At 43.0% G+C, this 20,362-nt stretch overlaps 2 protein-coding genes across 4 annotated transcripts; one reads left to right on the top strand and one right to left on the bottom strand.

The window, feature by feature from the left end:
• Positions 1–26: 26 nt before the first annotated feature.
• On the bottom strand, positions 27–10,837 carry LZTFL1 (leucine zipper transcription factor like 1). Of its 3 annotated transcripts, none has more exons than XM_014960510.1 (10): positions 10,702–10,837; positions 8,350–8,474; positions 7,673–7,867; positions 7,196–7,256; positions 6,276–6,344; positions 4,762–4,827; positions 4,540–4,617; positions 1,649–1,807; positions 1,114–1,217; positions 27–391 (listed from the first exon to the last, which is right to left on the bottom strand). In XM_014960510.1, exons 1-10 carry the CDS (start codon positions 10,702–10,704, stop codon positions 373–375), a joined length of 879 nt encoding a protein of 292 aa, XP_014815996.1. In that variant the 5' UTR covers positions 10,705–10,837; the 3' UTR covers positions 27–372. The 3 variants fall into 3 exon arrangements, with proteins under 3 accessions (XP_014815996.1, XP_014815987.1, XP_014816005.1); XM_014960501.1 differs by having other exon boundaries at positions 1,649–1,822; XM_014960519.1 differs by lacking the exons at positions 7,673–7,867; positions 8,350–8,474; positions 10,702–10,837 and adding an exon at positions 9,845–10,059 and having other exon boundaries at positions 1,649–1,822.
• CCR9 (chemokine (C-C motif) receptor 9) lies at positions 10,777–17,266 on the top strand (the record flags this gene model as incomplete). The annotated part of the gene is made up of 2 exons (XM_014960371.1): positions 10,777–10,917; positions 16,137–17,266. Coding segments are annotated over exons 1-2 (1,271 nt in total), but the record flags the coding sequence as incomplete, so codon positions are not given.
• Positions 17,267–20,362: the final 3,096 nt, after the last annotated feature.

The following is a 20,362-nucleotide window of genomic DNA, read 5'->3' on the forward strand; positions in this document are numbered from 1 at the left end:
AGAGACATCAAAAAAACTGTAATGCTTACTTTTTTTTTTTTTTTTTTTTTTTTTTTTTTTAAAGTTTTCTTAACAAAAATAAACTCCTTTCTTTGTAGGGAATGGTCTCAGTTCTTCAATAAGCTCCTGTTTGCTGTTTCTCAGGGAATGTTGATGGTTAACAATTAAAAACATGACTACAGAAACTAATACCTATAAATCGTAGGTTTATAAGGAAGTAAGGAGTTCCAGCATCTTATTAGTATTAATAAAAGTTATTTTAAGCACTAGAAGCAAAAAATATACCATTCAAAACAAGAATTATGGAAAAATAATACCAGTCTACATTTTCTTTCTATGGCAGCTTCTGACAGATCAGATGTTCTTGGTGTTTTAGTCCTCTGGCTCATATCTGAATTAAAAAAAATAAAAATCAGTAAAACAGAGTAGAAAATACCCAAGAGACATTTTTTCTCTAAAGAAAATATGAAACCCAAGTAATAAATTACTCCCACTAGTGATGCATTCCTGTCAAGACTCAGTATATGACTTTAGGCACAGAGGAAGGTATATACCTTTCTGACTATTTTCTCCTTTTAAAATTGTCCAGTTTATAGAGTCATAGAATGGTTCGAGTTGGAAGGGACCTTAAAAATCATCTAGTTCCAAATCCCCTCTCTAATTTGCAGAATTATAGTCTGCTACACAAGATAATAGCCAGGGTGCATCATTTACTCAATACAGGCCCAAACCTTTTTATATACTGTGGACTTCTCATTCTCATAAACAAACATGGAAAAAATAAAATAATGCCAAAGCATCTGGTACATCTCCCACCTGTATCTCTCTGTCTAGCACCTGGGGTCTTATCTACCACATCCATGAATATTTTGTATCCTCTCCATACTAAATTGTCTCATTACTTGCTCCACAGTAGCTGCTGTTGCACACATCAGTCCAATTCACCTGGCATCCGTTAAAAGGATTTGCTTGTCAAAAATCAGGGAACAGCCTACTAGAAATTCTTTTTAAGGGTAAATTTATAGTCTGTTTTACAGACAGCTCCACATTTATTAAAACAAACCAGATCCTGAACAAGGGTCCTGTTTGGACAGACAGAACAGCACCGCTTACTTGGAAAGCTTTTTACGTAGATCCTTTATCAGTTCGTTCTTCTTGGTGAGAATCTCTTTCATGTTGCGATAGGCAGCTGTTTGCTGGAATTTCTTCTCTAATTCCTATATAATAGCAACACCAACATATTATTTACATAGTATGAAAACCAGGCTAATATGCTTTTCCGAAAAAATTGCTTGCTTCTTTTCCTTCTCAAGTTTCAGAATAGTAGTTTCTCTAACTTATTCAAATTTAGATGAAGATAGCTAGTGTTTTCTAAGTAAATCAAGGTAAAAGTGTTTGTAAGACTGGGAATACACTTTTCCTTCAAAAATTTCTACACAGACAAATGGACATTTATTAAGTATTCAGCTGGTTATAATCGCAATTAGTTGTGGTTTTGCTATTTTACGTATAACATTTGCTTTTCCACTGAAATAACAAAAATACACTGGCACAAGTGTGACCCAGTAAACTGTGCATGCTTGTTAAATTACTAATCAGTTAAAATGTGAGTAAGGGTCTCATCTTTACATTACAATAAACTGCTAACCTTTTCAGCTGTGGATAGCTGATCCTGAACCTTAAGCAGGTCATGCTTCGTTGTCACTAAGTTCTCTTCCAAGAATTTTTGGTTTGCAGTAGAGTCATTCAAAGTCTTCTCAAACTGGCATTTCAAAGCTGCCACTTTATTCTCCAGTTCAGTGATATCCTGGTTTGCATTAGTCTTCAAAAGAATAATATTTAAAATATGTCAAATGGAAGAGAAGAAATATTTAAAACATACCCATTTTATCTGGAATTTTACACTTGATATCTTAATTTTTAATAATTATGTTCAGGCTATTCCTGTAAAACCTAAATTAGAAGCATTTTAACTAAAAAAAATTAGTCGAAGCACTAATTTATAACTTTGAAGAAATTGTTAATAAATACATTTTAAAGATGGCTGGAAAGTCTTCTATATCAAGTTGAGATTTCAAGTTCTTGTACTTCACTTCTTTAGGAATTAGGTGAAACCACAGGATGAAGCATATCACAAGAAGTTCTTTAGCATACAGAAATAGCTAATTACAGCTTCAGATCTGAAGGTTTACACTATAATGTATTTTTAAAGCAGGAAAAATATCACAGGCATTTGAAAAGCTGTTAGTGTAATACAGGTAGGAAAGGATGAAAGTGTTAAGGCTCATATTCTCAGTCAGGTACCAATATTGCACTGTTCTCAGATACATTACAAAAGAGCCTTCACAGTCGCTTGTGAAGCGACTTTCCTTGTGAGAAGAAACAACCCAAATTGTTCTGCACACGAGTTGTGAGTCACAAAACTTTATATTCACGTAACAGCTCTATGGATTTCCATTTAAAAATGCCCTCTCAATGTTTCAAGCTCAAGTTCAAACTCTCAAAAGTAAAATGACTCACTCAAGAAGCACCTTAAAAAGAACAAAAATCTGAAACTAAGGAAGCTCTGCTCCTTTTTCCACATGGAAGACAAGATTTGAGCATATAAACCCACTTGATACTACTATCTGTATATCAGAAAAGGTAATTTTGAATTTTGAGATGGAGTCCAAGGCTGCAATGTTGAAAAGCACTACACTGCATAATGTTTCAGATCAGAAGAGCGAGTGATCATCTTTCTAAACTGTGACATAAGTCAATTATGTAAAAATTCTACGTCTTCAAGTTAAACTGATCCAACAAACCAGTTACTCATAAACAGTCATTCACGCTTGCTGGGTGGAACCATATTAAACTATTAAAAAAAAAACCAACCAAACAAAACAAACCAAAACTAAACCCAAAAAGGTGGAAATCTGCTGGCCCTTAAAGAGTTGGCCCTTAAAACCATTGCCATTTGTTTCTCCAAAGATTTTGAAAATTACCGCTTTAATGAGCAATTGGGGTCATATGATTTTATTGGGCCCCATCCTATAAAAATACAGAGTGAAACCAGATAAAATTTAGCATTTTATCCAACCAATTAATACTTTAATTGATTAAATAAAGAGTACATTTCATCACTATATCTACTAACTTGTTTCAACAACATATATATGCCTGTAAATAGAAAATGTAAGAGAGCAAATTAGGACATGAAAGCTGCAGAAACTCTGCAGCCCTGACATTGAGGCCCATTCATGTTTAACCAGAAAAGTAGGATGAGATTTGGTTCCAATCTCTTAAAACTACAAACACTATTATCCCGGATTTAATAAACCCTTTTAATATTTTAAACCTTTACTAATTTTAGGCTTAACAAAATAGATAAAACAAATACTTGCCATGACTGATAAATTAAGTTCCCTATTAAATTATATTCTTGAATACAGATTTTGAAAGCTACTAGATAAAAATTACAACATATTAAGAAAGCCAAGTACATACCATAAACCAGTTAGAAAGCAAAATGAAAAGAAATCAGCATTAAAATGTGAAAATTATAGTGGAAATGTTTTATGATATTGAACTTCACCTCCAAATCTGTAATTACTGCAGGAATTTTAAAGAGTCAGCTTTGCAAAATAACGGGTTTAAAGTGCCTAAATTTGTTAAAAGTTTGAAAAGAAATGTTTTAAATTTAAGAAACAATCACATATGAACAAACCTCAGAAAATTCTTATTACTGACAAAAATAAAGGTACGGACTTAAAAAAAAATACTAAAGTGACCTGAACAGATTTATCTTTGTCAATCTACATGACATCTAGCTTCTTTGTCTTTTTTTCTGCAGCAGCAACTCACCATTTTTGCATCCTCACTTACAAAAATGATTAAGAACTTCAAGCAGTAAAAATAAAAAGTGAATAATGTTTGACGGTATGATGATACAGGTAGAGCTACCTAAAAATCTTACATTTGTAATCTGACCCGTGATCATTGACATTTGTAGCAAAACTTCAATTGATGTTTAAGAATATAAGACACTGGACACTTTTATAGAAGTATTTAGGTTTTGAATTCTGAAGTGAGAAGCAGCAAGTCTGGCTTGCCCATTTCAATGTCAAGTGTGACAAATGCTTGAAAGAATTAGTGTTTTACTGTTGCCATAAAAACCAGGTTAGATAAAGTTATTTCATTAGTAAATGGAAAGAAACAAACAGAGATAAATTTTTATCTCTTAATATAAATATCACCCCTGAGAATATGACCTCTACATTACTACTTCCTGATAGTAGCTGGAATAATACTTTCTGATAATAATTTATTATGGTCTTTGTGACACAAAATAGGTGTTATAAAAATCAATTAACATTCTGGATTATCTGCTGACTGATAGACCAGCAGGAACATGACAATGTCAACAGGAACATGACAACACTATCTTGAACTTCTGTATTTGCTAGAAAAGAAACACACCTTACAGACCAAATTTTTAGATGTACAAGCAACAGTTGTGTTAAACAGGGTGGTGGCAGTGGAAATCTCAATTGTATTTACCTTTTGATCTCCTTGGATCATCTGTAAATCCTTCAGTGACTTCTCTAGTTTGGACTTTTCATCTAACGCAGTTGTAGCCTGTGGTATATTGAAAATATAAAACATCAGAAACATACAAAACATATTTTAATTGAAAACATGAGAATAATAACGATGGGAATCTTATTTAGATATTTTTAATACGTAAACAGCATTAAGTATCCAAGCTTACAGGGAATTTACCTGTGTTTCTATGGTCTTGAGTCTTGTCTTCAATTTTTCATTTTCTTCTTGGAGACGAGCAACTGTCTTTGGGTTAATGAACAAGAAAAAGTTTGTGAACACTCTTGCGCTATTTTGAATTTTCCAAGTATTTTGGGTAAGAAAATATGCTTCATAGCTTAGGAAAGCCAAAAAGCTTCTAAATGCTTATAAAAACGGCCTGCATAAGAAATCAGTAATCCATTTACTTATTATGTTTTCTGCCTCAGTCAGCAAGACATTTAAGTCTCCAATTCTACTGTAATATACAAGACCATTCTCTTAAATTTGGCATATGCTTTCCTGAACTGAGATTAGTGAGATCAGGATCTTGTTAGTACCAAGATTCACTATAAGAAAATTGCATGTTCAGAGATGCAAATCTCATTGCTGCTCATCATTTATATTTTCAATCAACAGGCAAGTAAGAATTTATTCATATTTCCTGTTTAAAACAGACAAATACCAGGTTACTGCATATCATGTTGTCACAGGAAATAACCGTGTTTTATCAGTTGAGTCACCATATAAACTTTGAATTATTTTTGAGAACAAAAAAGACATCAGATGCACATATTCAACAAAACCTGTTGTGAAACAGATTTTTGGATTATTTTTTGAAAGAGAATTACACTGATCCATAAGTAAAATACAAGTCTGAATTCTTGAATGCTTCTTGAATGCTTTAATTATCTTACTGGGTAGCAACAATTTGATTCAGACACTGTACTTGACAGATGGCTTTGGTAATGCAGGCTAGAAGACAGAAAATGCAACTCCTTGCTAAATTCCTTGACCTTTAGAAATTTAGGTCAAGAAATTGACCTACATTTAAGTCATGAATGATAACTTAAAAGTGCATTGTAAGAAGTGTGGTATTTTAAAAAAGTTCAGTTGAACTAAACCAGTTCAATACCTAACAAAAACTATGAATAACATTAAATATTAGAATGTGTTTTACAATTCTGAAAATCTTTAGCAAGTGGGAAACCAGACGTTTTCAGAACTAGTAAATTCCAAATTCTTTAAGGGCCTGTTTCTTTAGGAGGAATGTAACCAACAATCAAAAGAATAAAGATTAAATCTAATCAGATTGACTTGGAGTGATACAGAACACAACCGATAACGTAATCATTTTGGCCAGCTACATATTTTAACTTATTTCCTTGTTGGAAAGCCAACCAACTGCATGGAACAAACTGAATACTCGTTTCTACTAATTTAAGTGATTAAATGGAAAAATAAATAGTTACAAAGTTCCTTTGCAAAAGGAAGGTCAATATTGCAATATGTGTTTAAGACCATAACAGCAGAATAAATTTAAGATGCTTTACAATATTAATTAATTAGCATTTTACTTTACATTTTGAGGCATATTATGTTGATGTCTATATAGCAACAGGCATATTACACAAATATTACTGCACAGCTATCCAGTTCAGTTGAATAAGCAGAATGGTCATGAACCACAACTGCACAAACAGACAAGTTCTTACCTTGTTTAGCAGCTCTGACCCACCCTCATTTAATGGAGCCAGTTTTGGTTTAATAAGATCTGCACTGGGCTAAAGAAATAATAAAGGTTAAAAGATTAAATTATACAGATTTCTAGGAGGAAGAAAAGTATTCCTGTAGTCTGTAAAATAACTATTGACAGTCAATTCAGCTTTCTTTTGGAAAGCAAATGAATGCCTTTTTATTTCAAGTTCAGTTTTTACTGGTACCTTGGCTTCTAAGTTATATGCTTCACTTTCAGCTAGAGATAAACAAATATAGTAAATAGAGGAAAAAAGACTACCAATGCAGCAGCAACTAAAAGACAAAAGAGTAAGGAAAAAAAAAAAGATATTTGAGTGATTGTAAGACTTAAAAAAAACAAAACTGGTTGTGGCTTTTTTTTTGTTACACTGCTCAAAATACATTTCTTATTTTAAGGATTCAAATATAATATGTATTAACTAAATATACATTTACGCTGCAAACCAAACAAGCTGAAACCATAATCATACAAGATAAGCTTAAGTCACATTTGTATTGTGGAATCTTCTCAGCTCTTGGGACAAAGCCTTGGGACAAGTGAATGTCCCAGTCTTACCCCATTTTCCAGGGGGAAGAGAACCCAGGAGCAGATGCTCCAACACATCCCTGGTCTGGCTAAATTTGGATGAGGATTATGAGGCATGCCCTGGGAGTGCAGAATCTGCAATCTGGAAACAGCCAATGCAATCAGTCTGAGCATTGGTGCCAAACTGCAAAATGCTACTTTTCGGAGACTTTCAAAGATTGTTTTGAAAAAAGGTGGGCTTGTTTCATTTTGTTGTTCTCCCTTAAGCACAAAGAGTCAGTTCTAAGTATTTTAAACATCTGTCATAACTGCACATGACATTTGATTATGATTTAATTAAAAGAAAACTACCTTCTTGTTTGAAGATGTAAATTCTGACTTTTCAAATTCAGCAACCTGTTCCAACAATTCTCTTAAAAAGAAAAATAAAGGGAGACATTTATTTATGGAAAGAGCTATGGTACGAAACACATTTTACCAGGCTGATGCTATGCTCTTAATTGCAAGTAAGATTCTCATTAGAAGTATAAAGATTTAACATGCTTAATTAAAATATAATCTACTCAAACAACAAAGGCTTTTTAATCAAATCCTAACATCTGCTCTTAACTGATTAATTCAAGTAAGAATATTACCAATAAAAACATCTTCATGACAAATTTGAAATTATTGTGCATCTTGCTACTTTATAGACAGAAGACTTGAAACTAACCTATCATTGGTACTAATATAGTGAAAGAATAGGTTTCTACAGTTAGGAAAATAATGCTAATAGTCAACACCATGAAGCTTTCTTATCATTCAAAGGCATAGTCTAATATATATTACCGATTCTCCAATTCAGAGACGTCTGTCTGTAACTTAAGGTACCATTTCTCAGCCTGTGAAAAGAGCTGCCGCAGAAGTAAAACGTTGGTGTAAGTTGTATTTATGAGCTCTGACTCAACTTCACTGTGTACAACAGTTCGCAGGCCATCCAGCATGTCTATCACCTCATCAACTGTGAAGGTCTCCTCAACAAGTCTAAACAGAGCAGTCAAGATAAGCCATGTATGAGAAATAAGAATGTAAATTTTTTACCTGAGATGTCACTATGCAGGTATCACTCTAATATAATGCAATGTCCTTCTGAAAACACCCACTGTCAGTAGTTATTAGATTACTATGGCAATACAAATTGGTTCTTGTGTTTAAATTTTCTCTTGGAAATGTTACAATCACAAAACATACTTCCACTACAGTCTTACAGCAAATTTAGACATCAGAAGCAAGATATAAAGCAACGTCATGCTGTGAATATCTATGTTAATTCCTAAGAATTTGAACAACTTAGTTTTAAAAGGACTCGTCCTGGACCATTTGCAAAATTACAGGGGTCTTTCTTCCTCACTAAGAACATACAAAAGTAAACAGAGAAAAGTCACCTCATAAAGCATTTAAACTTGCAATTGTTGCTAGCATATTTGGCTTTATTCTTGCTCAGAACCAGCCCCCCACCCTGATACCTGCTGTCCTTAAGGTCCTGAAAACAAGAATCCACTGTTTTGAGACACTGGCCACGCTTGAAACGAGCAAAGCGCATGTAGTTGATCACTTCATTCTGGTGGTGCTCATTAAGGCCAAGCTCTGCCTGTGAATAAGGATATAGGCACAAAGATAAATATACACTGAAATAAGTAAAAAAGAGCAGAAGTATTGTGAAGACTTGCATTCTGACTAGTTTTCCCACTTTCTTTCACTTGGTTATGTTAACTAGTATGTTAAAAAACAACCATATTTTCATATGTGTAACCCCTATATACCTCGCATAAGTGCTTCCCCTTTAAAAGCACCAGTGCTTGGAAGTAAGTGCTCAAAGTCATACAAAATCAGACACAATCAGAGGGAAAAGGCTACAAAGCATCAGAATCAGGACTGTAGGGGAGAAGGCTCTTGGATAAACGTGTCTTTGTATTACACACACACGTGCATAATCATAGAATCATTTAGGTTGGAAAAGACCTTTAAAATCATCAAGTCCAACCATTAATCAAAACCACCACTAAACCACATCCCTAAGCACTACATTTACAGGTCTTTGAAATACCTCCAGGAATGGTGACTCCACCACTTCACCTGGCAGCCTGTTCCAGCCTGTTGACAACCCTTTCAGTCAAGAACTTTTTCCTTACATAGCCAATCTGAACCTCTCCTGGTGCAACTTGAGGCTGTTTCCTCTTATCCTATCGCCTGTTACTTGGGAGAAGAGACCGACCCACACCTCGCTACAAACCTCCTTTCAGGTAATTGTAGAGAGCACTAAGCCCTCAGCCTCCTTTTCTCCTGGCTAAACAACCAGTTCCCTCAGTCAGACCCCATTAGACTTGTGCTCTAGACCCCTCACCGGCCTCATTGCCCTTCTTTGGGCTCACTCCAGAACTCAATGTCTTTCTTCATAGAATCATAGAATCATCTAGGTTGGAAGGGACCTTAAAGATCATCTAGTCCAACCATCAACCTAACTCTGACAAAAAAATAAATAAGAAACAAGAAACAAAAATCACTAAACCATATTCCTGAGGACCATGTCAGCCCGTCTTTTGAAAACCTCCAGGGATCTTGTAGTGAGGGGCCCAAAAGTGGACAGAGTACTTGAGGTGGGGCCTCACCAGTGCTGAGTACAGGGAGACAATCACTTCCCTAGTTCTGCTGGCCACATTATTTCTGACACAAGTCAGGATGCTATTGGCCTCCTTGGCCACCTGGGCACACTGCTGGCTCATCTTTGACTGGCTGTAGACCAACCCCCCCCAGGTCCTCTTCTGCTGGGCAGCTCTCCAGCCTCTCTTCCCCAAACCCTGTGACCCAAGTGGAGGATCCAGCAATATTCTGAATAATGTAGCTGAATGATTTATCTTTTTATCATTCAAAGGCATTCTGTATAGTCTAATATACATTACCGATTCTCCAATTCAGAGACGTCTGTCTTATCATTCAAAGGCATAGTCTAATATATATTACCGATTCTCCAATTCAGAGACGTCTGTCTGTAACTTAAGGTACCATTTCTCAGCCTGCGAAAAGAGCTGCCGCAGAAGTAAAACATTGGTGTAAGTTGTATTTATGAGCTCTGACTCAACTTCACTGTGTACAACAGTTCGCAGTCCATCCAGCATGTCTATCACCTCATCAACTGTGAAGGTCTCCTCAACAAGTCTAAACAGAGCAGTCAAGATAAGCCATGTATGAGAAATAAGAATGTAAAATTTTTACCTGAGATGTCACCATGCAGGTATCACTCTAATATAATGCAATGTCCTTCTGAAAACATCCACTGTCAGTAGTTATTAGATGACTACGGCAATACGAATTGGTTCTTGTGTTTAAATTTTCCCTTGGAAACGTTACAATCACAAAAAATACTTCCACTACAGTCTTACAGCAAATTTAGACATCAGAAGCAAGATATAAAGCAACGTCATGCTGTGAAGCTCCAAGCCCCGCTAGCCCCCGCAGGGCCCGACAGGGCTGGCACGGATACCCAGGCCGGCAACAGCAACCCCCTCGAGGGCACGATGAGGGGCCGCCTCTCCCCAGCTGGACCCGGACCTGACCGGGCCGCGCCCCCGCCCAGCCTGCAGGCCGGCCGACGGGAAGAGCCTCCTCACGGCTACGGGGCGGCTCAAGGGAGTAAAACCGGCGAGGCGGCCACGCCACACTCCGCCCCGAAGAAGGGAGACGGCGGGAGGCGGCTCCGCTACTCACCATGGCGACCCGGGGCTCTGGGGGGGCGGCTCAGGGGAGTAAAGCCGGCGAGGCTGCCACGCCACACTCCGCCCCGAAGAAGGGAGACGGCGGGAGGCGGCTCCGCTACTCACCATGGCGACCCGGGGCTCTGGGACGGGCGACCAGGCTTGGGCGGCTGGCTGGCTGGCTACGGGCCGGCGGTTGCCATGGAGAACGAAGCCTCGCGAGCGCCTTCACCGCGCTCCCATTGGCGCCGGCCCCCTCACGTGACTCGTAACGCCCGCCCCCCCCGGCGGGTCGTGGCGGCCGTTTCCCGGGGCAATCGCCGCTCCGCCGCCTGCGCACGCGCACATGGGCCCTCCCGCTCCTCACGGGCTGGAACAAAGAGAGAGTCTGGGAACGCACGAGAAAAAAAAAAAATAAAATGGGATAAATGGGATGTTTGGGGGTGTTTGCACGTGCAAAAAACTTCATTCCCCGCCCAAAAAGGGAAAAAAAACCCCACATTCCTAAAACTTTTCAGTTCTCGAGAGTGCCTTAGAGTCATAGAATCACAGAACAGTTTGGGTGGGAAGATCATCCAGTTCCAACCCCCTGCCCTGGCTGGAACAAAGAGTCTGGGAACACACGAGAAAAAAAAATAAAATTATAAACAAGGGTTGGGGATGTTTGGGGATGTTTGCACGTACAAAAAACTTCATTCCCCCCCAAAAAGGGAAAAAAAAAAACACTTTCCTAAAAACTTTTCAGTTCTCGAGGGTGCCTTAGAGTCATAGAATCACAGAACGGTTCGGGACAGAAGATCATCCAGTTCCAACCCCCCTGCCCTGTGCAGGGACACCTCCCACCAGACCAGGTTGCTCAAAGCCCCATCCAGCCTGATCTTGAACCCCTCCAGGGATGTGGCAGCCACAGCTTCTCTGGGCAACCTGTGCCAGTGTCTCACCACCCTCACAGCAAAGAATTTCTTCCTAATATCTAATCTAAATCTCCCCTCTTTCAGTTTAAAACCCTTACACTTTGTCCTCTCGCTCCACTGCCTGATAAAGATCCCTCCCCAGTTCTCCTGCATCCCCCTTTAGGTACTGGGAGGCCATTATAAGGTCTCTGTGGAGCCTTCTCCAGGCTGAACAACCCCAGCTCCCTCAGCCTGTCCCCACAGGAGAGGTGCTCCATCCTCTGATCATCTTCTCTGTGCATCAGTCAGTTACCTGCTTTCCTATTTCTGGTAAAGGTTAATACTTTATGAAACATAATCATCATACATCCAGCTCCCCATGCAACATAGGGGATTTGTGACTGTTTGTGGCTCTGGCTTTTCCCTTGTCAGGCTTCAGGTGACGTTTCTCCAAGTGAGGGTGGCAGCAGCCTGCTCCTGGCTCCACGCGCATATTGTGTTAACGCTGGTGAACATCGCCCCTGAACCACAGAATCGTAGAAACTGCACTCGTGAGACCCCACCTGGAGCACTCTGTCCAGCTCTGGAGCCCTCAAGACAGGAAGGACATGGGCCCGTTGGAACAGGTCCAGAGGAGGGCCACGAAGATGCTCAGGCAGCCATTTGCCAGCCTGGAGAAACTGGTGCCTGAGCCCAGAGGCTGTGCCTGTGCTGTCACACCTGAGCTTTCCATAGCCACTGCTCTGAGGTTTCGCTGGGAGCTGCTCCTCCACCTCTGTTCTCCTTGCTGGGGATCCAGGAGGCAAGAGAGTCCACCTGCCATACAGAGATATCATCGCATCCAAACCTACGCCAGCTTCACGAAGAGTTTCAGGATGACAACTAGTTATTAAAGGTACGCAGACACCTTAGCACTGACTTTGCAGTTGAGTGTGCAGCACCCTGGGCTCCTTCCCTTGGGAAGGGGGTGCCACGCTGCTGACGCTGGCACGTGGTGCCAAGTGACAGCTGAGCCCAACCCAAAATCTAGTCTGAATCATTGTTTTCTCCGTAATTGGAATGGAGCCTGAACTGCAATTTGGAAATTTTCTTGAAGTGTGCATGGAACAAGCATCAGTGGCAGTTGAACACCATCCAGTGTTGAAGCAAAACCCCAAGGCACATGGGCTCCCTGCAGAGAGGGGGATTTAAATCACCATAATTTGCATGCCAGCTTCCCAGGAAGAAGATATAAGATGTGCGAGTTCATATGTTTATTAACACCTTCTCACTGCCTTCCTCTTCAAAATCTTTCCTGCCACGCTCTTCTGGATGTTTGTCACGTTAAGACGTGCCACCACCACATGTGATTGCCTGCAGTCCTGCCCTGGCTTTCCCCAGTTTCTGTGGCAGGAACAGCCTGGCCTTTCCTCTTGAAGGTACTTCCATTTTGCTGTTGCTTGCAAAGCAGCTGGGGTCATGGGGCACCACACAGACCCTGAGATCCCGACCCCTGCTTGCTTGCATCCTTGGTGGGCACCTGCGGGGGCCTGTGCCTGTGGGCCATCTTGGAGCAGGCAGGACTAGACCTGGCTCCTCACTCCTGTCCCAGCCTGACCTGCTTCTCCTGGTTCTTGTTCAGGGATTTGTATTTTTCCCCCCAGTGAAAGTGTTTTCTGGCGGGACACGGCCACGCTGGGAGCAGCCTCTGATTTGCCCAGTGCAATATGATGCACATGAGTAGAAAAAAAACAAACACACACACACACCCCCCCCCCTAAAAAAAACCCAAAGTAAAAAATAAAAGAAGACAATATTTCCATCTGAGTTTGAGCCACCTAAACCATGCAAACCACGCAAACCACAGAGAAAACAGCCTGTGACAGGTCTAATTAGGCGGGGGTCTGGGGAGCACACACCCATTTCAGGCTACAAAAAGCCCAAAGCTTAATTGTGGGTGCAAAGAGCAAGCGCCGCGCGTGGCTGTGACAGCCGGGCTGACCTCCTGCAGTGACCGTCCCGGTGAGTCCCTTCCTCCACAATTTGTGTCTGTCTGTCCCACGTGCAGCTTCTGTGGAAAGGAAACTGAATTAGAAATTGCCTTTTTGTAATTAAAAAAAAAAAAAAAAAAAAAAAATTTTGCCATTGAACCCACCCAAGTTACAATAACCTTCTTGGTTGCAATTTAAGGCAGATCTGATGGCTAAAAGAAAATAGCCTTAGAAAGTCCCCTGGGGATGCACAGCTCTGTGATGTGGTGTGTGGGGATGCACAGCACCTTCGGCAGATGCTGCAGTGACATTTTGGGAATGGGTACTGGGGAGAAATCAGTAGCTCGCTGGCTGCCTGCTGGTGGCCACCGTCACCTCTGGGTCGTACATGGCAGGTCTCAGCCTCCGTAGCTAGAATTTTGCGCTGCTGTGATGGGGACAAGGTGCTGCTGGTTTGAGATTTTGAACTGGCTGAGGAGTTTCTGAGGCAAGGAGTCGCCACAGGTCTGGGAAGGGCGAGTCACAGGCTCAGCACGACGATTCCTGAAACCGCAGTTTTCCCCCCCAAAATAAGCAAAAAGGCATCAAATTAATTTTGATTAATAAGCAGCCCCACCTCGTCTCAAGGGACGGTCTCTTGTTTGTCAACTTTTAGTGTGCTGTGAAGTTGACCATAGAGAAAAATCAGGTGCTGGCTAGAAGATCTGAAAGCTCATTGTATCTGACCCCATGCTATTCTTATTTTTAATACAACCCAGAAATCAGAAATTCAACTGGTATGCACGAGGTACAGGTGGCATCATTAAAAGCCAGGTACTAAATTTATACCTGTACTTGAAACTCCAGGGACCAGCATAATTCTGGGTGTAGTTCTGTGTCTTCATAGAAAACTTAAAACCCAAGAGCACAAATTTATGGCTGGTTTTATTTCTTCAATCTACTTTTAAACAAACACTCTGTGTCTAGACTAGCGTTCTTTTATTGCAAAGATCTCATGATGCCAACCGTGCTCTGAAATAATTCAAATTCATTACAGTTGCTTCATGAAGATAAAAATTTAGGCCTCAATCTGATTACCCCCCAATCTGTGCTTTCTCAACACAATAATTTCTAAATAGATGAAATCAACTGCATTACACTTTTTTTGACCAGATTCCAAAACACTGCAAATACTTGCTGCTCGTGTTCACTTTAGCACTGGGGGATCAAAGGCAGCTTGGGCCAGAGGGTGCCACAAACACAGTGACGCAGCAACAAATACACTCACCAACCCAAAAAGTAGATGTTTACGGTCAACTGGCTTTGCTGATGGACTTGCTAACACAGCTCACCCTACCGCAGGTTGCATGCTGCATCAGTCCCTGCCCCAGATAATACCACAGAAGGTCTTTTTAGTCAGGTATGGTGAGAGGTTTGGCTTTGTGAGGCAACCTCTTGGTTGCATGACCTGCTTTTGAAGGCACTGATGTCTGGAGGAAAGGTCTGAGCTAAGCGAAGGTCCACAGTAGCAGCGATGGGACCCACCTCACGTTGTCCTCTGCCTTCATTCCCAGGCACTAGCACAGGCAGGTTGGTGCAGAACCTGTTGAATACTTTGGAGTGCGTGACTCCCACTGAGCCCACCAGGCTTAAGTATCTTTTGTGGTGGTAGACTGATTTGAAAACCAATCTGCATCAGGGAAAAATTATCAGCTGCTGAAGAAGATACGAATATTTTAACACTGCAAACTGCTACTAAAGGCAGGCAGTTTTCCTTGTATTGCTAGGCAATTTAAGAGAAACATTTCATTTATTCTCACGAATCTTAGAAGATACGGTGCTTTCAGACAACTTTCTTTTTTAATGTGTGCACTGGGGACTATACATCTTACTAAAAATGAGAGACTCTAGTACGCTGAAGGACTTAATCAGCACAGTGCCATAGAGAAGCTGAAGACCTAATGTAGGCTAAATGTAAATTTGTAAAATGGAAACATCTAAATAATTTGAAACAGTGACACCAATTGCTGTGGGGTTTGTTTGTCTCCCCGTTAGACTCATTTCAAAAGGTTGAAGATTTATTAAAAGAAGAAGAAAAAGAGTCACAGTTCTACTTTCAAAGCTGTTTGGAACCAGTTGTTTTCCCCCTATTTTTCCTCTTCCTAGGTTAAGGTGTCTTCTTCAAGACCTAGGAAAGATCTGGCTGAAGATGGAAGTTGTAGTGAGTATACAGCTACAGTGCTATGTAATCTCCATTTTTCTCCTCCCACCACTCTTTGCCTCCATCAGTTTTCTGCCTCTTGAGGGACAACAGTGCTGTCCCACCATAGCAGTACTACAAAGCCTTCTTCCCCACCTCTTTCCAATTGGGAATTTTGTATTTTGTTACATATTTGAAGCTGCCAAACCGACGATGTTTTGAATCATCTGACAAATACAGTGCTCTCACCACCTGCTATTTTAATAACTGAAGTTGGCTGGAGGCTGTCAACTGCTCTTTTGTAAAGAGTGTTCTACTCAACGGGTCATTTTTGTAAGTCTCTGCTTTGCTACGTACCTCAAGCGATCTGAAATGCCCTGTGTTTCACTGGCAGCCTTTGCCCATTCTCACCTAAAATGGAATATATTTGGAATCTTCAACTGCATCTGCTGGAAAGGGACAAATTAATGCTTTACTGAGCCACCTCTCAACACAGATTTACCCTATGTCCCATTACAGGTCACCCACCTGGGTTACTACAGGAATATCAGCGCAGGGAACCTGCTGAACGACACAGGGTTCGTGTGTGACAAGGGGCAGGTCAGGCAGTTTGCTCGAGCCTTCCTGCCGGTGTGTTTCTGGCTCATCTTCTCTGTGGGCACGGTGGGAAACGCCTTGGTTGTGCTTGTCTATTGCAAATACCGCTTTAGGAGGAGCAAGGTGGATCGGTACCTGCTGCACCTGGCCATTGCGGACCTGCTCCTTCTCTTCACCCTCCCTTTCTGGGCCAAGGCTGCCTCTGACGGCTGGATCTTCAAGAACTTCATGTGCAAAGTCGTCAACAGCATGTATAAGATCAACTTCTACGGCTGCAGCTTGTTTCTAACCTGCATCAGCTTTGACAGGTACATCACTATTGTCCATGTGACGAAAGCTACAACTTCCAAGCGAAGGTGGCTCCCGAGCAGCAAACTCATGTGCTTGGCCGTCTGGCTGACCTCCGTGAGCCTGTGCATCCCAGAAATCGTGTACAGCCAAAGCGTGCAGGTGGGCAACATAACAGTTTGCAAAACTATGTACCCACCAAACGTCAGCACAGTCGTCAGAGTTACTGTCCTGTCCTTGAAAGTCACAATCGGATTCTTCTTCCCACTCCTTGTTATGGTTATTTGTTACGCCCTTATCATCAACACCCTCCTGCAAGCCAAAAGATCTCAAAAGCAGAAGTCCCTGAAGGTCATCACCATGATCGTCACTGCTTTCCTCCTCTCTCAGTTCCCATACAATGTTCTTTTGCTGGTCAAAGCCATCCACACCTACACCAGGGCGGCGTACAGCTGTGAGACTGCCAACTGGCTGGACATTGGGCTGCAGGTCACCCAGACCATCGCCTTCCTCCACGGCTGCCTCAACCCCTTCCTCTACGTCTTTGCTGGAAAGCGGTTCAGGACGGCGCTGCGCGAGGTGATGCAGAGCGGCGGCTGCTGCCAGAGCCCCGTCCAAGAGCAGTGCTCCTCCACCTGTGACAGCCAGGAGCACAGCTCAGGCTGGTCCTTTGCCATGCTGGGCAGGCGGCAGGTGAGGAACTCGCTGACCCTCAGCACCTATTTGACCTCCTCGGTTATCCCCCCGCCTTGCCACGTCCTCTTGTAAGTTAGTTGCCTCCCCTCCCCTCTGGAGGAGCACACCAAACTCCTTGGAAACCATCTGTACACCCCAAAGACCACCTCACAGGAGAGGGGAGGGCTGGGGGCTCCTTGCGTGCCACATCCTTGCTGTGCAGGACCCAGCTGGGACTTGCTGGCTGAAAGGAGAGGAAACCTTTGGCACAGGGTGGCAAAATGGAGCCATACTTCTTGCAAGCAGAACTGATAGAGCATAAATGTTAATTTTGTAGCAGCTGTAAATAGCCAGCCCATCTGCAGGTCAGACTGCAAGCTGAAATAACAAGCCTCACATGGAGATGATAATCATAGAATCGCAGATTTGTAGAAGATAAGCCCAGCTATGGGAGCAACAGAGGCAGATGAAGCAGGATCAACCACCGTCCTATCCATAGGAAGCAGCAGGAGGGGGTCCAGCCTTCATTTGCTGTCCAGCTGGGGTCTCCCACAGAGGTGGCTGGGCTCGGGAGCCCTGCTCACACCTACACCAGGTCGCCTCCACCATGAAGGAGAACGGCCCTTAGCTCCTCCTCCGGTTTGTTGCAGCAGCCAAATGCTTCTCTCTGCCTGTGCAGACACAACTCTGTTTTTCTGCATGGGAGGTTCGTGTTGCAAAGGAAAGCCAACTGTTTGTGTTCATAAAGTGGTCATCTATCTTTCTCCTATATTTTACCTCTGTGATATAAGGTGAAATTGGGTACAATTTATTTGCTACGGCTCCCGTTGTGATACTGGCATTTTGTGTGGTCCCTATGTTGACAAATAACCGGTCAAAATAGAAATTGAAGAATGTCAGAGTTGCTATCTGTCCTGGAAATATTTACCATACTGTGGTGTGTAGCCATCGTAAACCAAAACCCCAACCCATGGTTCATCGGACTGCCGGTTATGCATTTGCTATTCGTGAGTAAAATATATTTAGCCTGGGGCCAGTAAGACAGAGAGCAATTAAGGGTCAAACCCAAAGTTAATGAAATTTGGACTGAGGGTTGAGGTTGGTGGACTTTTGGTTCCCAAAAGTGATGTGCTGTAATGCACCCCACAACTTCTATAAGGTTTTGGGCGTACTGGTGTTGGTTCTGTGATGGTGCCTGAGGCCACGGGGCACCGCGTGGCCATTCCCTCTGTCCTGTCCCCTCCCGGGGACACAGCACCGCCTGTCCTGCCTGACTGTAGCCTGCACCTCCCAGTCTTCAATCGCAAGTTCTAGTGATCTTTTAAATAATCATCTGGTTTGCCTCCTGGTAATTATCTCTTGCAGGAAGAAAGTGCTTTTTTATTGTGCATTAATCATTAAAGCATGTTGATAAAAATGAGCTTTCAGCAAAGTTTGGCGCTGCTTTTCTAGCTAATAGGGTATGTCTGAGCAGATGGAGCTTCATATACACTTATTAGGATTTTAAAAAATTTTTTTACCGTTTCCTTAGAGAAAAAAAATGGTGAAAGCTCTATGCATTTTTTTTACTCTATGTATAAGAAGACGTTGGAGGTTCTTAGTGATTTGTGTTGAGCTCGGTGCAAATGGAAGCTGAAATTCAGTTAAATAAAGGCACAACCATATAGAGAAAGGGAATGATCTAGTTGTTTCTTGCCCACGCGTCCCTCCCGGGTTTGGATCTGCACCCATAACCTCTTCCCAGTGATGGGATTTACCCCTCCAGACAAAAAGGCCAAAGGAGAACTTTGCTAAGAGGGTTTACCACGCGCTTCTAACCCTTGTGGGGTGGAAGCTGCAGCTGAGGACCTTGCAGGCGCCGGAGCGGGTTTTGGCTCCCGAGGCGATGGGTGGAGGTGCAGTTTTGGGTTAGGGAGGGCAGGTTTCAGAGGGTGGGGGAGGATGGACCATGCTGCGAGCAGATGCTTCCCTGCGGCAGCTGAGCCCCACCGCCCCTTCCCAGGGATGGGGCGAGGGTGCTCCTACCCAAGGGGGTCCTCCCAGCCCCGAAAGAGCCCTCAAGCCGCACAAACAAACAAACAAACAAGCGTGCAAACCTTAGCTGTCACCAACAGGCCTTCCTGCCTGGCAGCCTCGAGCATCTCTTCCCTGCACGGCGTCCTGCCGGCCCCAGGAACTTGAACTTCAGGGCCTTCTCGACCAAGGTTAAAGCTTCTCTGCCCGGTGAAATGCGGTGGGGGATTTTCATGCTTGGTCAGCAGCTTGTTGAGGGAGGTGACACGGTGGTGAACTTTCCGCAGCCTGGGGTGTCAGAGTCATCCCCAGGTCACGCATCTCCTGCTCTGAGTCAGGCTGCTCCTCGCCGCTGTGCCGGGGGAGAGCTGGGGGACCAGGCCTCCCCCCGGGGCGGGTTTTCCCTTGTGGGTCCTGTCCCACCGAGGCTGCCTGTGGCCTGGCGGCTGCTAGTGGCTTCCCAGGCTGCCAGCATCCCCCAGACCCACGGGGAAGCTCCAACAGCCTCGTCCCTGGCAGGGTCCCTCGCTGCCGGCCACCACTCAGCAGGGACTCGGTCATGGAGGAGGCTGCTGCCATTGCCCCCTCCTCTGTCTGCCAAGGGCCTCTGTCCTCCAGCAGCACAGCTCCTTGCAGCCAAGCCCTCCTGGGGCTCCTCTGTCCCTCTGCCCGCAGGTTTGAGCTGGATTTAATCCACCAAAATCCCTCTTGTGCCTCCCTAGGGTCTCCCCAGAGGGCATCGTCACCCTGAGGCCCTTCAACTCCTAGTCTCCAGCTCAGACTTCTGAGAGCCCGACGTGTGCCAGGACCCCAGATTTCACCCCAGTGGGATCCTGTTGGCCTAACACTCCCGAACCATGCGAAAGCTGGGCGCCACATCATAGCAGGGACAGCCATGGCAGCAGCTTTGGCTTGTCCTGGATTTGCTACGGTGAAGGGCTCAGAGGTGGCCATGACCACAGCGCAGGCAGTCACGTAGCGTGGCACCTGCTTGTGGTACAGAGAGGAAGCTGGGAGAGCCGATGAGAAACTTTCACTCTCTGCAGGCAAACACACCCCACTGATCATAGAATTGTTTTGGTTGGAAGAGACATTTAAGATCACCAAGTCCAAACATTAACCTAACTCCGCCCAGTTACCACTAAACCAGGTGGTAACCGGTCCCTCAGAAC

The sequence above is a fragment of the Calidris pugnax genome, unplaced genomic scaffold (genome assembly GCF_001431845.1).
Source record: "Calidris pugnax isolate Ruff unplaced genomic scaffold, ASM143184v1 scaffold62, whole genome shotgun sequence".
Taxonomy (NCBI): Eukaryota; Metazoa; Chordata; class Aves; order Charadriiformes; family Scolopacidae; genus Calidris; species Calidris pugnax.

What these genes read in the sequence shown, in the direction of transcription:
- LZTFL1 (XM_014960501.1), bottom strand. An exon ending in CAGGACCTTAAGGACAGCAG is followed by an intron (nt 7,868 to 8,349) that starts GTATCAGGGTGG and finishes TGCTCTGTTTAG; the next exon opens with ACTTGTTGAGGAGACCTTCA. An exon ending in TTACATCTTCAAACAAGAAG is followed by an intron (nt 6,345 to 7,195) that starts GTAGTTTTCTTT and finishes TTATTTCTTTAG; the next exon opens with CCCAGTGCAGATCTTATTAA.